General features: G+C 49.5%; 2 protein-coding genes across 3 annotated transcripts in view; both read right to left on the reverse strand.

Annotated features, from left to right (window-relative positions):
- TERB1 (telomere repeat binding bouquet formation protein 1) overlaps positions 1 to 2,080 on the reverse strand; it is a 101,056-nt gene extending 98,976 nt beyond the window's left edge. For both annotated transcript variants that reach the window (XM_075325887.1, XM_075325886.1), the window contains exon 1: positions 2,007 to 2,080. The gene's annotated coding sequence lies outside the window, so the exon portion shown is untranslated. The remainder of the gene's footprint in view (positions 1 to 2,006) is intronic.
- Positions 2,081 to 2,525: 445 nt separating this feature from the next.
- Positions 2,526 to 20,461, reverse strand: part of NAE1 (NEDD8 activating enzyme E1 subunit 1) — a 78,823-nt gene continuing 60,887 nt past the window's right edge. The window contains exons 16-20 of the mRNA XM_075326994.1: positions 18,521 to 18,607; positions 5,550 to 5,642; positions 4,791 to 4,905; positions 3,173 to 3,222; positions 2,526 to 2,746 (exon numbers count right to left, since the gene is read on the reverse strand). Coding sequence (XP_075183109.1) covers positions 2,637 to 2,746; positions 3,173 to 3,222; positions 4,791 to 4,905; positions 5,550 to 5,642; positions 18,521 to 18,607 — 455 coding nt within the window. The 3' untranslated portion in view covers positions 2,526 to 2,636. The remainder of the gene's footprint in view (positions 2,747 to 3,172; positions 3,223 to 4,790; positions 4,906 to 5,549; positions 5,643 to 18,520; positions 18,608 to 20,461) is intronic.

Raw genomic sequence — 20,461 nt, forward strand, 5'->3', positions numbered from 1 at the left:
GTATACAGGAGGGGGAGGCTGGTGTATATATGTATACAGGAGAGGGAGGCTGGTGTATATATGTATACAGGAGAGGGAGGCTGGTGTATATATGTATACAGGAGAGGGAGGCTGGTGTATATATGTATACAGTGGGCTGTGGCTGGGATACATGTATACAGGGGGCTGTGGCTGGGATACATGTATACAGGGGACTGTGGCTGGGATACATAAAGGAGAGGGAGACTGGTGTATATATGTATACAGGAGGGGGAGGCTGGTGTATATATGTATACAGTGGGCTGTGGCTGGGATACATGTATACAGGGGGCTGTGGCTGGGATACATGTATACAGGGGACTGTGGCTGGGATACATACAGGAGAGGGAGACTGGTGTATATATGTACACAGGAGGGGGAGGCTGGTGTATATATGTATACAGGAGAGGGAGGCTGGTGTATATATGTATACAGGAGAGGGAGGCTGGTGTATATATGTATACAGTGGGCTGTGGCTGGGATACATGTATACAGGGGGCTGTGGCTGGGATACATGTATACAGGGGACTGTGGCTGGGATACATAAAGGAGAGGGAGACTGGTGTATATATGTATACAGGAGGGGGAGGCTGGTGTATATATGTATACAGTGGGCTGTGGCTGGGATACATGTATACAGGGGGCTGTGGCTGGGATACATGTATACAGGGGACTGTGGCTGGGATACATACAGGAGAGGGAGACTGGTGTATATATGTACACAGGAGGGGGAGGCTGGTGTATATATGTACACAGGAGGGGGAGGCTGGTGTATATATGTACACAGGAGGGGGAGGCTGGTGTATATATGTATACAGGAGGGGGAGGCTGGTGTATATATGTATACAGGAGGGGGAGGCTGGTGTATATATGTATACAGGAGGGGGAGGCTGGTGTATATATGTATACAGGAGGGGGAGGCTGGTGTATATATGTATACAGGAGGGGGAGGCTGGTGTATATATGTATACAGGAGGGGGAGGCTGGTGTATATATGTATACAGGAGGGGGAGGCTGGTGTATATATGTATACAGGAGGGGGAGGCTGGTGTATATATGTATACAGGAGGGGGAGGCTGGTGTATATATGTATACAGGAGGGGGAGGCTGGTGTATATATGTATACAGGAGGGGGAGGCTGGTGTATATATGTATACAGGAGGGGGAGGCTGGTGTATATATGTATACAGGAGGGGGAGGCTGGTGTATATATGTATACAGGAGGGGGAGGCTGGTGTATATATGTATACAGGAGGGGGAGGCTGGTGTATATATGTATACAGGAGGGGGAGGCTGGTGTATATATGTATACAGGAGGGGGAGGCTGGTGTATATATGTATACAGGAGGGGGAGGCTGGTGTATATATGTATACAGGAGGGGGAGGCTGGTGTATATATGTATACAGGAGGGGGAGGCTGGTGTATATATGTATACAGGAGGGGGAGGCTGGTGTATATATGTATACAGGAGGGGGAGGCTGGTGTATATATGTATACAGGAGGGGGAGGCTGGTGTATATATGTATACAGGAGGGGGAGGCTGGTGTATATATGTATACAGGAGGGGGAGGCTGGTGTATATATGTATACAGGAGGGGGAGGCTGGTGTATATATGTATACAGGAGGGGGAGGCTGGTGTATATATGTATACAGGAGGGGGAGGCTGGTGTATATATGTATACAGGAGGGGGAGGCTGGTGTATATATGTATACAGGAGGGGGAGGCTGGTGTATATATGTATACAGGAGGGGGAGGCTGGTGTATATATGTACACAGGAGGGGGAGGCTGGTGTATATATGTATACAGGAGGGGGAGGCTGGTGTATATATGTATACAGGAGGGGGAGGCTGGTGTATATATGTATACAGGAGGGGGAGGCTGGTGTATATATGTATACAGGAGGGGGAGGCTGGTGTATATATGTATACAGGAGGGGGAGGCTGGTGTATATATGTATACAGGGTGATGCGGCTGGGATACATACAGCTGATCCTCTGTTATACAGGAATATGAGGGGTCACACAGGCCGGTGATCAGGCTGTGACTGGTTTCCTGGCAACTACCAGTGAGCTCCTCAGTCAGGTACAGAGTGCCTCAACTACAGGATCTAGGATAGGCTGAAAACTAAGAATGTTCCCAAAACAACCAATCAGCATCCAGCCAGCTTATCTAGTGTAGGGATGGCAATAATGAAAGCAGCAATCTGATTGGCTACAGAGCTTTTATATCAACTCATCAGTTTTCAAGATCTCTGCTTGCTGTCATTTGTGTCCCCTATTTGTCCACTGCTGGCTGCGGAGAAAATTAGTACAGCACTCCGCTGTCAGTCCCATAGGCGGGATGTACGACAGTCACTCCAGTCATAGCTCAGGACCCAGCAGGCAGACAGGGTGAATCACAGCACTGCCGTAAAGTGAGCTGCGAGCGGTGCCCCAAATTCCCCTCCCCCGCGTCACTTTTGCAAAAAACTTGTAGTGCGGTAGTGATAATAACGACAGTCACAATGGTTTTCATGGAGAGGTTTAATTGCGCCCCTCCTTTATTGCAACATATCTAATTTGGAAAGATCAAACAATTCTAATATACAGGCAGGAACGGACGCCGGAACGAGGGTCTACAGCTGGAAGGTGGCGGACGTCTGTAACATGGCGTTGTATATAAACGTGTTATTAAATATCACAAACTGTTTCGTTATTATTTTAATGGCTTCTTGGGCGGCTGCTCCTGAAACAAAAAAATAAAGAAATTAGTTTAAAAAAAACATTTTCCTGTGCGGAGATATAATCACTTGAAGTTACAGGCCCAAAGCCTGAGGCTGCACTACTAGGATTTAAAGGTTTTTTCCGGTTTGCAAAAAATAAATAAACCGAGGTTATAACACCCTCCCCGGGTCCTGCACTGAGTTCCTGCCGGTGTCCGTTATTGTCTTCAGCGCCAACATCACGTCAGCCAATCCTGAGCTCTCAATGATGTGGGGTCAGCGCTGTACAGAATGAGACGGCAGAAACGGAGCTGGACCAGGGGAGGGTGAGGAAAGCAGAGTTTGTTAAAAAAAAAAAAAAACAACTTAACTGCAACCAAAAATGGAAACCTCCTTTAATTCTTGGCGCTATTTTGAAATATCTGCCCTATGTACAAACATTGTTTTACCTCCCAAGAAGGAAGCGATGGTGTGCGGCTCAGCAGCTCCGTATCGGCAGCTGGAAAAGAAAGAAAATGTACACGGTTAATGCTCCTGTCAGTCATCGGCCCCTGACCTACTTCCTGCAAGACACTTGTCTAGACCAATCTCATCACCCTCCGAGCACAGAAGGACCCAAGTGTCTGTTTGTCCAGAGGGACATGATCTATAGCTAAATTTATCCTGCTTGCTCATGTAGTCCGCTTTCCAGTCACTCTTCTATTCAAAACACAACAGTGAAAAAAATATAGCCTTGTCACACGATGTGAAGGGGTGAAAAATCTGAAGGAGTTTCCATGTCACATAGGCTACGCTTTAAGGACTTTCTATGGGATATACTTGATACAGTCATAGTTTTTCATTGCGTATATGCCAAACGGAAAGATTAGGCAAAGTGTGAACACTCTCTTACAACGGCTGGGGGAATAACCCTATAAGAAAAGCGCAACTACCATTTCTACGCCTTCAAGTTCCGGTCTTAGAGCAAGGAGAAAAGTAGCACATGCATTTGCTTAAACATTGACAAGAACAAAAGGTAGTACTTCCTCCCTGTTTCTTCTTGTAAATGTTGGTGGTATAGATAGTGCCACCTCCCTTTCTCTTCCTATAAATGATGAAGATACACATAACTCACTAAGAAGAGATATGGAGGTAATGTTACGAACAAAAAGTAAGCTGCAGATAGTACAGTCTGCCTGTAAATAAAGTAGGCATAGATAGTACCTTCTTTTAGTGTCTCCTTGAAAATGTAGGCACAATATGGTTTCACCGACTATAAGCTACACACAGATAGTGCTGCCTCCCTGTATCCCTTTATAAATATAGAGCACACAAACGCTACTGCGTTCATGCCTTTCCATGTAAAAGAGGTCAGCACAGACAGTACTGCCTCCCTGTCTTGCATTATAAATTAAGTAGGTATAGATATTACTGCCTTCCGGTTTCCCTCTGTAGATTAAGTCTGATAAATATTACTGCCTTCCTGTGTCTCTCTGTAAAGGAGACAGGCACAGATAGTACTGCCTACCCGCCTTCCTCTGTAAATAAAGTATGCACAGACAGTACTGCCTCCCTGTCTCCCATTGTAAATTAAGTATGCACAGATAGTACTGCCTTTCTGTGTCTTCTTGTAAATGAGGTATGCACATATAGTACTGCCTCCCTCTGTAAATATACACATAGTATTGCCTCCCTCTGTAAATAAAGGAATATAGTACTGCCTCCCTCTGTAAATATACACATATAGTATTGCCTCCCTCTGTAAATAAAGGAATATAGTACCGCCTCCCTCTGTAAATAAAGTATGCACATATGGTATTGCCTACCTCTGTAAATAAAGGATGCACGTATAGCAATGCCTCCCTCTGTAAATAAAATATGCACATATAGTACTGCTTCCCTCTGTAAATATACACATAGTATTGCCAACCTCTGTAAATAAAGGAATATAGTACTGCCTCCCTCTGTAAATATACACATATAGTATTGCCTCCCTCTGTAAATAAAGGATGCCCAGATAGTACTGCCTCCCTCTAACTAAGGGTGCACATATATAATAAAGCAGCATCACAAGCATAGATGACTTACAACTCCTGGATGTAGTCGTCTTTCACGCTGAGTGATAACCCGTATTCTTGGAGAAATCCATTCAGACAAGTCTTCAGTTTCCCAAAATCCCCTTCTACCTGGTAGTTATAAACGCCTACAAGAGAAGTATACACCGGATGAACAGAAGCTGGAATACAGGGCAGGTGAGAAAAAAAGCAGAATGCATTAACCGCAGAAAATCCCTCCGCGTCACTACAGCAAAGTGGCTCAGGATCTAGGAAATTGTTATGCCAAGGCCATGTGGCGTTATTCGCATCTACCTAAAATGATAATGGGTGGACCGAAAGTACAAGTAATTTTGTAATTTACAGCTTATTAAAATTTTCAGCCATTTGTGAAATATTAACACTTGTTTACAGCTCGTTGCCTTGGAGACCGACCTCCATTGCTGATAGACAGCAGAACATACACTTTGATTACAAGTTCTTTTCTATTGAGCTTGTAAGCGCTGCGCTGAAGCTGTTTAGGATCATTAAAGTGCACTGTTAACTCCTGGTCAGCTTCAGCACAGTGTTTACACATTAGACAGCAACGGTGGTCGGTTACCTAGGCAACGAGCTGTAAAAAAAAATAAAAAAGTGTTAATATCTCAAGAACGGCTGCAAATTTTAATAAGCAGTAAATTGCAAAAGTGCTCATTTTTATGAACACTATCCAAAAATATCCATCTAGGAACAATGGGAATCACCCTTTAAGTTTCATTATGTGATTGCTTTTAGGGAAGCAAACAGATTTTACCTGGATATCGTCCATGCTGTTTATGGAACCTGTCCACCGCCCTCAGCATCAAATAGAAGACAAGTTCATTATCCGGATTCTCCATATAGGAAACTGGAAGAAAAACAGCAGATGACAAGGACCTAAGTCCCAAAATCCCCGTCATGTAAGGCGGCTGCCCACTGTGAGGATCAGGGATTACATGGTGATAATCTCCCAATAATTAATAAGATAATAGAGATTATTATCAACCTGGAAAACCCTAATGAGGTTGTACAAGACTGACTGGTTTTCAATAGAAACAGCGCCACACCGGTCAACTGGTTGTGCCTGGTATTGCAGCTCATGTAAATGTGCAGTACCGCACACCCCCTGTGAGCAGGTGTGGCGCCATTTCAGGAAGACAGCATACAAACATTTCCTAATCCTACAAAATCCTCCTTTACTAACAATTAACCCCTTCCTCCCCATATGGTCAATTTTAATTTTTGTGATTTCATTTTTCTCATCTCCTTTCCCCAATAACTTTTGCAATTGTCAGTCAAAAGAGCCGCATGAGGTTTTTTTGGGACAAGATAGTTCTGAATGACACCATTCACTTTACCGTATAATGTAGAGAAACCGGGAAAAAGAACTAAAAATGGAGTGATCTGAAGAAAAAAACAAGATAGCCAGCACTAAATGTGCACTACTGCACTAAAAATTCCAAACTGTACTTATTAAAATTAGAGATTTTTGGCAAAAAAAATTGGAATTTCATGAGCTACCCCGCCACGCCACGGCAAATCTCATTGGGGCAGTCCTACTCTAAATTATTTATTTAAAATGTGCCATATGGCCTCACATGCAAATGCTGCTTGAAGTAAATAGCCTGTGGACAGGGCCTGATGACTGAATGTGAACAGCCACCAATTGCCAAAATCAAGACAGGTGGAATACAACCCAAATTGGGGTGCATGTCAAGGTAGGGGTCAGCCACCGACCAACTCAATGAAGAAAAAACAAAATAAACAGCACTAAATGTGCACTACTGCACTAAAATTCCAAACTGCACTTATTATTAAAATTAGACATTTTTGGCAAAAAAATTGCAATTTCTTAAGCTACCCCGCCACGTCACGGTAAATCTCTTTTGCACGGCAGTCCTGGGTAGCTCAAGAAATTGCAACAAATCTCAAATTTTATTAATGAGTGCAGTTTGGAATTTTAGTGCAGTAGTGCACATTTAGTCTTGGCTATTTTGTTTTTTCTTCATTGAATTGGTCGGTGGCTGACCACCTCCTTGCCGTGCACCCCAATTTTGGCTGCATTCCAGCTGTCTTGATTTTGGCAATTGGTGGCTGTTCACATTCAGCCATCAGGCCCTGTCCAAAGGCTATTTACTTTGAGCAGCATTTGCTTGGGCCTGTTCCGCCCACAGCCATCATTCAGTCTTGGGTACGGGATTGAAAAACACCAAGTAAAATACTGCTAAGAGCAGTTCTACTGTTTCATATGTGAGGCCATATGGCACATTTTAAAGAAGGGAATTTTGTTTACTTACCGTAAATTCCTTTTCTTCTAGCTCCAATTGGGAGACCCAGACAATTGGGTGTATAGCTATTGCCTCTGGAGGCCACACAAAGTATTACACTTAAAAGTGTAAGGCCCCTCCCCTTCTGGCTATACACCCCCAGTGGGATCACTGGCTCACCAGTTTTAGTGCCAAAGCAAGAAGGAGGAAAGCCAATAACTGGTTTAAAGACCAATTCAATCCGAGGAAACATCGGAGAACTGAAGCATACCACATGAACAACATGTGTACCCGAAAAAACAGAAAAACCCCGAGAAAACAGGGCGGGTGCTGGGTCTCCCAATTGGAGCTAGAAGAAAAGGAATTTACGGTAAGTAAACAAAATTCCCTTCTTCTTTGTCGCTCCATTGGGAGACCCAGACAATTGGGATGTCCAAAAGCAATCCCTGGGTGGGTAAAAGAATACCTCATGATAGGGCCGTCAAACGGCCCTCTCCTACAGGTGGCAAACCGCCGCCTGAATGACTTATCTACCTAGGCTGGCGTCTGCCGAAGCGTAGGTATGCATCTGATAATGCTTGGTAAAAGTAAGTAGACTCGACCAGGTGGGTGCCTGACACACCTGCTGAGCCGTAGCCTGGTGCCGTAATGCCCAGGATGCACCCACGGCTCTGGTAGAATGGGCCTTCGGCCTTGAGAGAACCAGAAGCCCAGTAGAACTGTAGGTTTCAAGAATTGGTTCCTCGATCCCCCGAGCAAGGGTGGATTTGGAAGCTTGCGACTGTTTACGCCGACCAGCGACAAGGACAAAGAGTGCATCCGGGTGGCGCAGGAGCGCCATGCGGAAAGTAGAACCTGAGTGCTCTCACCAGAACCAACAGATGCAAATCTTTCTGAAATTGATGGACTGGACGAGGACACAAAGAAGGTGAGGTGATATCCTGATTGATATGAAAATGGGATACCACCTTAGGGAGAAATTCCGGAACCGGACGCAGAACTACCCTGTCCTGGTGAAGGACCAGGAAGGGAGTTTGTATGAGAGCGTTGATAGCTCGGAAACTCTCCGAAGAGACGAGACCGTTACTAGAAGGCCACTTCCCGTGAAAAACGGGAAGGGAGACATCCTTCAAAGGCTCGAAAGGCGGCATCTGGAGAGCAATTAGAACCTTGTTCAGATCTCAGGGCTCTAACGGCCGCTTGTACGGAGTGCTGAGAAGACAAACTCCCCGTAGGAACGTGCGTACCTGAGGAAGTCGTCGTTTCTGAAAAAATACAGATAGCGCTGAGACTTGTCCCTAAAGGGAACTGAGCGACAACCCATTTTCCTACCTAGATTGCAGGAAGAAAGGAAACATAGACGATGCAACCGGCCAGGGAGAAACACCCTGCGCCGAGCACCGAGATAAGAACATCTTCCACGTCCTGTGGTCAATCTTGGCGGACGTTGGTATGCTAGCCTGTCTCATGGTGGCAACCACGTCCTGAGGTAATCCTGACGACACTAGGTTCCAGGACTCAATGCCACACCATCCGGTTGAGGGCCGTAGAATTCAAATGGAAGAATGGCCCTTGAGACAGCCAGTCTGATTGGTCTGGTAGTGCCCCCGGTTAGCCTACCGTGAGGCACCACAGAACCGAGTACCACAACATCCTCGGCCAATTTGTAGCGACGAGGATGGCGCGGCCGCAGTCGGTCTTGATCTAGCGCAGTACTCTGGGCAACAATGCCAGAGGTGGCACCTAAGGTAGCTGGAACTGCGACCAATGCTGAACTAAGGCGATTGCCGCCAGAGCTCGATGATTGTGAAACCGTGCCATGAAGCTGGCACATTGTTGTTGTTGTGCCGTGACGCCATTAGATCGACGTCCGGCCTCTGTCAGCGGCGCCAGATCTCCTGAAACCCGTCCGGGTGAGGAGACCATACTCTTTCGGCCACACCTCAGCGACTTAGGAAGTCAGCTTCCTAGTTTCCACACTTGGGATGTGAATTGTGGATATGGTGGATGCCGTGTCTTCCACCCACATCAGAACCTACCGGACTTCCTGGAAGGCTTGCCGGTTGCGCGTTCTTCCTTGGTGGTTGATGTATGCCACCGCTGTGGAGCTGTCCGACTGAAGTCGGATATGCTTGCTTTCCAGCCGCTGTTGAAAGGTTTGTAGGGCAAGATACACTGCTCTGTGTTCAAGAACATTGATCTGAAGGGTGGACTCTTGCTGAGTCCACGTACCCTGAGCGCTGTAGTGGAGAAAAACTGCTCCCCACCCTGATAGACTCGCGTCTGTCGTAACTATCGCCCAGGATGGGGATAGGAAGGACCTTCTTTTTGACCAAGAGGTGAGAAGAAGCCACCACCGTAGAGATTCCTTGGCCGCCTGAGAAAGAACGACGACTCTGTTGAGGGACGTCGACTCCTCGTCCCATTGGCGGAGAATGTCCCATTGTAGTGGACGCAGTAAAACTGCGCGAAAGGAACTGCCTCCATTGCTACCATCTTACGTAGGAAGTGCATGAGGCGTCTCAATGTGTGCGACTGGTTCTTAAAGAAGAGCTTGCAGCCCGTAGTGAATGCTGTTTGTCTAGCGGAAGCTTCACTATCGCTGAGAGAGTAAGAGACTCTATGCCTAGATATGTTATCGATAGGGTCGGGGTCGGATCTGACTTTAAAAAGTTGATGATCCACCCAAAACTCTAGAGAGTCTCCAGCGCAACGTTCGGGCAGTGTTGGCATGTTTCCTAAGAGAGTGCCTTGACAAGTAGATCGTCTAAATACGGGACCACAGAGTGACCCTGAGAGTGCAGGACTGTGACTACTGCTGCCCTGACCTTGGCGAAGACCAGTTGGACTGTCGCTAGCCGGAAGGTAGAGCTACGAACAGAAGGTGTTCGTCTCCTATAACGAAGCGTAGAAACGCTAGTGCTCTGGATCAATCGGCACGTGTGGATAAGCATCCTTGATGCCTAATGATGCTAGGAAATATCCTTGGGACCTTGAGGCGATGACATGGCGGAGTGATTCCATCCGGAACCGCCTGGTGTCCACGAGCTTGCTGAGCATTTTTAGATCCAGAACGGGACGGAACGGCCCGTTGTTATAGGTACCGCAAAGAATTTGGGGTAAAAACCGTGACCTTGTTCCTGAAGAGGAACGGGGGTCATCACTCTTTCTGCCTATAGAGTGCACCCTGGTGTATCAGGTGTATCCAGATTGAGAGCGGTCTCAGAATCAGAATCCTGAGCCGCTACTTCCGCCTCATTACACAGAGAGTCCTCTGGTAGGACCCTGATGAAACCGAGGCCGCTCATAGTGAGCCCGCTTAGGCTGTCTGGGACTGACGTCCGTGCAGAGCCGTGACTCTGGGATGCGTGTGACATTCCCGGAGCTGTTAGTTGTTCACACTGAGGGGGTCATGGATCAATGATTCAACAGTGTCCATATTGTGAGAGACATGTCCGGACTGCTAGGCTTCTAGTATCATAGCCATAGTCTCAGAAAAACTGTCAGTAAATACTGCAGACACCGTCCTCATCCCCTGGCCATTAGTGCATACAATGGGAGTCTATGTAACCTGCCGGCCGTATAGCCGTACATGCTGTACCAGCTGCATAGAAAAACATGTGGTTCTGCACCTTTGTTTTACACAGAGAATATGCTGATAACTCCTCCGCATAATCCAGGAGGGTATATACAACGTGCGACCAAACAGTGCAATATATATAGTACAAGCATATCTATAAGTGCACTTCTGCACTAGTGGGGTTAGCACCACAGGTGCTGCTTAACGCCTGTTGCAGCGATTGTGTGACTATCAGAATGCCAGGGTCTTCCACACTTGTCTCTGTATCGTACAGAAACTGACACTAATGGCTGCCGGCGTCCTTGTAGAGAAGGAAGCCGTGGGCGTGCCTGAGAAAGTGCGGGAATCCGGAATCACAGTGCACACAGTGAGAGGGGTGGAGTATGCAAAACATACTCCAGCTCTCAGCGCTGCTCTATGCAGCGTCACGCCCCTACCCTGACTGTCAGGGCTGTGGGCGGTAACGAAGGGAGACGAGGCCCAGAAGCCGGGGACTCGAGTTAACAGCGCGGCCGCCGTAAAAGCGCGGGCCGCGCTGAAGTCCCCGGCGCACCACAAGTGCCAGCCGCGCCGCAGTCCCAGCGGCCGGCGCGACCGATTCATAGAAGTGGCCAGCGTCCCGCCCCTCTCCTGACTGGCAGGTCTGGGGGCGGGAACGAACGGAAGCAGGCCGCAAAAGCCGGGGACTCTAGTTATCAGCGCGGCCGCCGTAAAAGCGCGGGCCGCGCTGAAGTCCCCGGCGCACCACAAGTGCCAGCCGCGCCGCTGCCAGCGGCCGGCGCGACCGATTCCTGGAAGTGGCCAGCGTCCCGCCCCTCTCCTGACTGGCAGGTCTGGGGGCGGGAACGAACGGAAGCAGGCCGCAAAAGCCGGGGACTCTAGTTATCAGCGCGGCCGCCGTAAAAGCGCAGGCCGCGCTGAAGTCCCCGGCGCACTACAAGTGCCAGCCGCGCCGCAGTCCCAGCGGCCGGCGCGACCAATTCCCATAAGTGAGCCTGCTTCAGCGAAGCTGAATGAGGCCATGGCACAGGCGCCGCAGCGCTGATGTCCCCCGGCGCACTACAACACCCAGCATGCTGCGGTGTGAGCGCCAATGCACGGGGACACAGAGTACCTTGAGGAAGCAGGGCCATGTCCCTGATGTACTCCGCTCCATCCAGCATCTTCTCCAGGGGCTGTAGATGGAGCACGGTCTCAGTGCCTGGAGACCGGTAAATCCCACTTCACCCAGAGCCCTGTAAAAAGGGATGGGGAAGGAATCAGCATGTGGGCTCCTGCCGCCGTACCCGCAATGGGTACCTCAACCTTACAAACACCTCCGACATACAGTGGGGTGAGAAGGGAGCATGCTGGGGACACTATATGTGTCCTCTTTTCTTCCATCCGACATAGTCAGCAGCTGCTGCTGACTAAAAAGTGGAGCTATGCGTGGATGTGTTGCCTCCTTCGCACAAAGCACAAAACTGGTGAGCCAGTGATCCCACTGGGGGTGTATAGCCAGAAGGGGAGGGGCCTTACACTTTTAAGTGTAATACTTTGTGTGGCCTCCAGAGGCAATAGCTATACACCCAATTGTCTGGGTCTCCCAATGGAGCGACAAAGAAATAATATTTTAGTGTAGGACTGCCCCAAAGAGATTTGCTGTGACATGGCGGGGTAGCTCAAGAAATTGCAATTTTTTGCCAAAAATTTCACATTTTAATAATGAGTGCAGTTTGGAACTTTTAGTGCAGTAGTGCACATTTAGTGCTGGCTATCTTGAGAAAAAGAAAAAAAAGAAGGGAATTTTGTTTACTTACCGTAAATTCCTTTTCTTCTAGCTCTAATTGGGAGACCCAGACAATTGGGTGTATAGGCTATGCCTCCGGAGGCCGCACAAAGTACTACACTTAAAAGTGTTAGGCCCCTCCCCTTCTGCCTATACACCCCCCGTGCTCCCACGGGCTCCTCAGTTTTGGTGCAAAAGCAAGAAGGAGGAAAAATAATTATAAACTGGTTTAAAGTAACTTCAATCCGAAGGAAACTCGGAGAACTGAAACCATTCAACATGAACAACATGTGTACACAAAAAAACAGGGGCGGGTGCTGGGTCTCCCAATTAGAGCTAGAAGAAAAGGAATTTACGGTAAGTAAACAAAATTCCCTTCTTCTTTTTCGCTCTATTGGGAGACCCAGACAATTGGGACGTCCAAAAGCAGTCCCTGGGTGGGTAAAATAATACCTCGTAAGAGAGCCGTAAAACGGCCCTTTCCTACAGGTGGGCAACCGCCGCCTGAAGGACTCGTCTACCTAGGCTGGCATCCGCCGCAGCATAGGTATGCACCTGATAGTGCTTCGTGAAAGTGTGCAGGCTCGACCAGGTAGCCGCCTGACACACCTGTTGAGCCGTAGCCTGGTGCCTCAAAGCCCAGGACGCTCCCACGGCTCTGGTAGAATGGGCCTTCAGCCCTGAGGGAACCGGAAGCCCAGCCTAACGGTAAGCTTCGATAATTGGCTCCTTGATCCACCGAGCCAGGGTTGATTTGGAAGCCTGTGACCCTTTACGCTGGCCAGCGACAAGGACAAAGAGTGCATCCGAGCGGCGCAGGGGCGCCGTACGAGAAATGTAGAGCCTGAGTGCTCTCACCAGATCTAACAAGTGCAAATCCTTTTCACATTGGTGAACTGGATGAGGATAAAAAGAGGGTAAGGAAATATCCTGATTGAGATGAAAGGGGGATACCACCTTAGGGAGAAATTCCGGAACCGGACGTAGAACCACCTTGTCCTGGTGAAAAACCAGAAAAGGGGCTTTGCACGACAACGCTGCTAGCTCAGACACTCTCCGAAGAGAAGTGACTGCTACTAGAAAAACCACTTTCTGCGAAAGTCGTGAGAGGGAGATATCTCTCATTGGCTCGAATGGTGGTTTCTGAAGAACCATCAGCACCCTGTTTAGATCCCAGGGTTCTAACGGCCGCTTGTAAGGTGGAACGATGTGACAAACTCCCTGCAGGAACGTGCGTACCTGTGGAAGTCTAGCTAGGCGCTTCTGGAAAAACACAGAGAGCGCTGAGACTTGTCCCTTAAGGGAACCGAGCGACAAACCCTTTTCCAGTCCAGATTGAAGGAAGGACAGAAAAGTAGGTAATGCAAATGGCCAGGGAGAAAAACCCTGAGCAGAGCACCACGACAGGAAAATTTTCTACGTCCTGTGATAAATCTTGGCGGACGTTGGTTTCCTAGCCTGTCTCATAGTGGCAATGACTTCTTGAGATAACCCTGAAGACGCTAGGATCCAGGACTCAATGGCCACACAGTCAGGTTGAGGGCCGCAGAATTCAGATGGAAAAACGGCCCTTGAGACAGCAAGTCTGGTCGGTCTGGTAGTGCCCACGGTTGGCCGACCGTGAGATGCCACAGATCCGGGTACCACGACCTCCTCGGCCAGTCTGGAGCGACGAGGATGGCGCGGCGGCAGTCGGCCCTGATCTTGCGTAACACTCTGGGCAACAGTGCCAGCGGAGGAAACACATAAGGGAGCTGAAACTGCGACCAATCCTGAACTAAGGCGTCTGCCGCCAGAGCTCTGGGATCTTGAGACCGTGCCATGAACGTTGGTACCTTGTTGTTGTGCCGGGACGCCATGAGGTCGACGTCCGGCACCCCCCAGCGGCAACAGATCTCCTGAAACACGTCCGGGTGAAGGGACCATTCCCCTGCGTCCATGCCCTGGCGACTGAGATAATCTGCTTCCCAGTTTTCCACGCCTGGGATGTGAACTGCGGATATGGTGGAGGCCGTGGCTTCCACCCACATCAAAATCCGCCGGACTTCCTGGAAGGCTTGTCGACTGCGTGTGCCGCCTTGGTGGTTGATGTATGCCATCGCTGTGGAATTGTCCGACTGAATTCGGATCTGCTTGCCTTCCAGCCACTGCTGGAACGCTTTCAGGGCAAGATACACTGCCCGAATTTCCAGAACATTGATCTGAAGCGAGGACTCTTGCCGGGACCACGTACCCTGAGTCCTGTGGTGGAGAAAAACCGCTCCCCACCCTGACAGACTTGCGTCCGTCGTGACTACTTCCCAGGATGGGGGTAGGAAGGATTTCCCCTTCGATAATGAAGTGGGAAGAAGCCACCACCGAAGGGAAGCTTTGGTCGCCTGAGAGAGGGAGACGGTCCTGTCGAGGGACGTCGGCTTCCTGTCCCATTTGCGTAGGATGTCCCATTGAAGAGGACGCAGGTGAAACTGCGCGAAAGGGACTGCTTCCATTGCTGCCACCATCTTCCCCAGGAAGTGCATGAGGCGCCTCAAGGGGTGTGACTGGCCTTGAAGGAGAGATTGTACCCCTGTCTGTAGTGACCGCTGCTTGATCAGCGGAAGCTTCACTATCGCTGAGAGGGTATGAAACTCCATGCCAAGGTATGTGAGCGATTGGGCCGGTGTCAGTTTTGACTTTGGAAAATTGATGATCCACCCGAAACTCTGGAGAGTCTCCAGGGTAGCGTCGAGGCTGTGTTGGCATGCCTCTTGAGAGGGTGCCTTGATCAACAGATCGTCCAAGTACGGGATCACCGAGTGACCCTGAGAATGGAGGACCGCTACTACAGTAGCCATAACCTTGGTGAAAACCCGTGGGGCTGTTGCCAGGCCGAATGGCAGTGCCACGAACTGCAGGTGTTCGTTTCCTATGGCGAAGCGCAAGAAGCGCTGGTGCTCTGGGGCAATCGGAACGTGGAGATAAGCATCTTTGATATCGATCGATGCAAGGAAAACTCCTTGGGACATTGAGGCGATGACGGAGCGAAGGGATTCCATCCGGAACCGCCTGGTCTTTACGTGTTTGTTGAGAAGTTTCAGGTCTAGGACAGGACGGAAAGACCCGTCCTTCTTTGGGACCACAAACAAGTTGGAGTAAAAACCGTGGCCCTGTTGATGAAGAGGAACAGGGACCACCACTCCTTCTGCCTTCAGAGTGCCCAGCGCCTGCAGAAGAGCCTCGGCTCTCTCGGGAGGCGGAGAAGACCTGAAGAATCGAGTCGGGGGACGAGAGATGAACTCTATCTTGTAACCGTGAGACAGAATGTCTGTCACCCAGCGGTCTTTTATTTGTGGCAGCCAGGCGTCGCAAAAGCGGGAGAGCCTGCCACCGACCGAGGATGCTACTAGAGGAGGTCGAAAGTCATGAGGAAGCCGCCTTGTTAGCGGTGCCTCCAATGTTCTTTTTAGGACGTGACTTAGACCGCCATGCATCAGAGTTCCTTTGTTCTTTCTGAGACCTTTTGGACGAGGAGAATTGGGACCTGCCCGCGCCCCGAAAGGACCGAAACCTCGCCTGATCTCTCCTCTGTTGGGGAATGTTCTGTTTGGGCTGGGGTAAGGATGTATCCTTTCCCTTGGATTGTTTGATGATTTCATCCAGACGCTCGCCAAACAGACTGTCGCCAGAAATTGGCAAACTGGTTAAGCGCTTTTTGGAAGCAGAATCTGCCTTCCATTCCCGTAGCCACAAGGCCCTGCGGAGTACCACCGAATTGGCGGTCGCCACCGCCGTACGGCTCACAGAGTCCAGGACAGCATTAATAGCGTAAGACGCAATTGCCGAGGTCTGGGTGGTAATGGATGCCACTTGTGGCGCGGCCGTGCAAGTGGCTGCTTCAATTTGCGCTTGACCTGCTGAGATAGCTTGCAGCGCCCATACGGCTGCGAATGCTGGGGCAAAAGAAGCTCCGATAGCTTCATAGATGGATTTCAACCAGAGCTCCATCTGCCTGTCAGTGGCATCTTTGAGCGAGGCCCCATCTTCCACTGCAAGTATGGATCTAGCCGCCAGTCTGGAGATTGGAGGATCCACTTTGGGACATTGAGTCCAACCTTTAACCACGTCCGGGGGGAAAGGATAACGTGTATCCTTAAGGCGCTTAGAAAAACGCTTATCTGGACAAGCATGGTGATTCTGGACTGCCTCTCTGAAATCAGAGTGGTCCAGAAACATACTCGGTGTACGCTTGGGAAACCTGAAACGGAATTTCTCCTGCTGAGAAGCTGACTCCTCCGCCGGAGGGGCTGAGGGAGAAATATCCAGCAACTGATGGATGGACGCAATAAGATCGTTCACTATGGCGTCCCCGTCTGGAGTATTAAGATTGAGAGCGCTCTCAGGATCAGAATCCTGATCAGCTGTCTCCGCATCATCAACCAAAGATTCCCCCCGCTGAGACCCTAAACAATATGATGTCGAGGGAAATTCTAAGCGAGCCCGCTTAGTCAATCTGGGGCTGGTGTCTAAGTCAGAACCCTCAGACTGGGATGTAGGAGATACCCCGGGAGGACATTGTTGGTCCAACTGAGGGGGGCCCGGGAACAACGATTCAACAGGGTCCCGTTGCTGAGATACCGGCCTGGACTGCAAGGCTTCTAGTATCTTAGCCATAGTCTCAGAGAGTTTAGCAAACTCAGTCCCCGTCACCTGGACAGTGTCAACAGGTGTCTCCCCCTGGGCCCCTCTTAGCATAGGCTCCGGCTGAAGAAGTGGCACAGGGGTCGAACACTGCACACAATGAGGGTCAGTGGAACCTGCCGGTAGTGGGGTCTTACAAGCGGCGCAGGCAGCATAATAAGCCTGTGTTTTGGCACCCCTGCCTTTTGTGGGCGTCATGCTATAGTTTTCCTTGAGTTACACAAAAGGGTATATAGCCAGAATGCACTGTGCTCATACAGTGTAAAGTATATATGATACACAAATAATGTACCAATACACTACAGCACCATGGGGCTAGCACCAACAGGTGCTGCTTACCAGCCGCCTAAAGCGGTTGTGAGGCCACCAGAGACCGTGTCTGGGTCTCCCAGGACTTGTCCCTCTTCTGCAGCGTCGGTGGAGCTGACAGGAATGGCTGCGGCGTCCTGACGAGATGAGGGAGCTGTGGGCGTGGCCGAGAAAGAGCGCGAACTGGTGCTCACACCGTGCACAGTGAGGGGGGTGGAGTATGTAAATCATACTCCAGCCCTCAGAGCTGCTCGCTCCGTGCAGCGTCCCGCCCTTCCGCCTGCCTGTCAGGGCTGAGGGCGGGAGAAAAGTAAACTAGGCCGCAAGGAAGCCGGGGACTCTAGTAATAAACGCGGCCGCCGTAAAAGCGCAGCCGGCGTGAAAGTCCCCGGCGAACTACAAGTCCCAGCCGCGCCGCAGTGTCCCATGGCAGCGGCGGTTAGTGCGGTAGCCCTTACATATAAACACACTCAGCGACGCTGAGTGTGTAATGGCACATATAGACCCGGTCAGCGCCGCGGTCCCCGGTGCACTAGCACACCCAGCAAAGCTGAGGTGATGCCGTGCGCGGTCCCCACAGGGATACAGAGTACCTCCAAGATGCAGGGCCATGTCCCTGAACGATACTCGGCTCCTATCCATCAGGCTCCACAGGAGTTGTGGATGGAGCACGGTCTCAGTGCCTGGAGACCGGTAAGATCCCACTTCACCCAGAGCCCAGAGGGGGATGGGGAAGGAAAGCAGCATGTGGGCTCCAGCCTCCGTACCCGCAATGGATACCTCAACCTTAACAACACCGCCGACAAGAGTGGGGTGAGAAGGGAGCATGCTGGGGGCCCTATATGGGCCCACTTTTCTTCCATCCGACATAGTCAGCAGCTGCTGCTGACCCATCTATGGAGCTGTGCGTGCGTGTCTGACCTCCTTCGCACAAAGCAAAAAACTGAGGAGCCCGTGGGAGCACGGGGGGTGTATAGGCAGAAGGGGAGGGGCCTAACACTTTTAAGTGTAGTACTTTGTGCGGCCTCCGGAGGCATAGCCTATACACCCAATTGTCTGGGTCTCCCAATAGAGCGAAAAAGAAAAAAAAAGTACAATCTCCTACAGTACAAAAAGATGGCGGCGATGACCTATTGTCTTCTTACCGATGTCATCCTTTTTAGCCGTGTCCAGCCCATATTCTTCAGCTATAGATCTGCAGCGGACAAATCGAAGAAAAGAGCAATTCCTGCCTGGAAAGTAAGAAAGTCGTTGACAAGAGCCGATAACTTCGTAGAAAAGTACAAAGCCAGATTGGAAAATATCGATAAAATATGACGACGATTTAATTCCATATCAACCTTATATGGAAACATAAAAGAATAATAAGGATCCGTAAAAAAAAAAAAAATGGGTTATTGGGGCAAAGACTATAATAGAACTGTGTACTTTTTTTTAAATATACAGCACAGACCAAAAGTTTGGACACATCTTCTCATTTAAAGAGTTTTCTTTATTTTCAGGACTCTGAAAACTGTAGATTCACATGGAAGGTATCAAAACTATGAATTAACACATCAGGAATGAAATACTTAACAAAAAAGTGTGAAACAACTGAAAATATGTCTTATATTCTAGGTTCTTCAAAGTAGCCACCTTTTGCTTTCATTACTGCTTTGCACACTCTTGGCATTCTCTTGATGAGCTTCAAGAGGTAGTCACCGGAAATGGTTTTCCAACAGTCTTGAAGGAGTTCCCAGAGATGCTTAGCACTTGTTGGCCCTTTTGCCTTCACTCTGCGGTCCAGCTCACCCCAAACCATCTCGATTGGGTTCAGGTCTGGTGAATGTGGAGACCAGGTCATCTGGCGTAGCACCCCATCACTCTCCTTCTTAGTCAAATAGCCCTTACACAGCCTGGAGGTGTGTTTGGGGTAATTGTCCTGTTGAAAAAGAAGGGAATTTTGTTTACTTACCGTAAATTCCTTTTCTTCTAGCTCCAATTGGGAGACCCAGACAATTGGGTGTATAGGCTATGCCTCCGGAGGCCGCACAAAGTATTACACTAAAAGTGTAAAGCCCCTCCCCTTCTGCCTATACACCCCCCGTGCTCCCATGGGCTCCTCAGTTTTGGTGCAAAAGCAAGAAGGAGGAAAAAAATTATAAACTGGTTTAGGCTCTGTGCGCACTGGGAAGTGGAATTTTCTTGAGAAAATTCCGCATGCCCTCAAAGATTACCGCACCCGCGGTAAAAAACCGCGGGAAACCGCACCCGAAAACCGCATGCGGTTTGCTGCGGTTTTACCGCGGTATTATTCGCGGTATTGCCGCGGTTTTGCCGCGTGCGGGTTGGGATGTGCTTTATTGCATTCAATGCAATAAAGCACATTGAAGAAAAAAAAAAAAAAAAGTCATTTAATTCTGAGAGTAGATAGACAGAAGAATAGATAGAGGGATAGATAGATAGACAGAGGGATAGATAGATAGAGAGATAGATGACAGATCGCTGCATTTCCCACGGTCGGCAGTGAGTTCACATTACCGGCCGTGGGAAATGACCGGTAATTACCTCTGCTGCTTTCATTCAGCGCTGTGTCTGTGACAGTCGCGGCTGGATGGAAGCAGTGCAGGACGCCGAAGCTGTGGTTTATGTCGGACCTGGATTACGCCGGAGCTTTGTTTGGGAGGGGTTAATAAAATGGTGAACGAGGCTTGTTTGTTTTATTTAAAATAAAGGATTTTTCGGTGTCTGTGTTTTTTTTCACTTTACTTACGGGTTGATCATGTCAGCTGTCACATAGACGCTGCCATGATCAAGCCTGGAGTTAATGGCGGTGATCCACCACCATTAACCCCTTGTATTACCTTGCCACCACTGCTACACGGTGGCAAGAAGAGCCGAGGACACGCCGGTATTGTCGCATATTGCATGCGACAGTGCCGGGGCAGCTGCGGCTGATATTCTCGGCTGCCGGAGGGGGAGTGAGGCGGGGGACATTAACCCTGTCCCTCTCCCTCCCCAGCCTGAGAATACCGGGCCGCCGCTGTGTGCTTACCTCGGCTGGAAGGTAAATATGCAGCGGAGCCCACGTTCTTTTTTTTCTATAT

Source organism: Anomaloglossus baeobatrachus, chromosome 10 (genome assembly GCF_048569485.1).
Source record: "Anomaloglossus baeobatrachus isolate aAnoBae1 chromosome 10, aAnoBae1.hap1, whole genome shotgun sequence".
NCBI lineage: Eukaryota > Metazoa > Chordata > Amphibia > Anura > Aromobatidae > Anomaloglossus > Anomaloglossus baeobatrachus.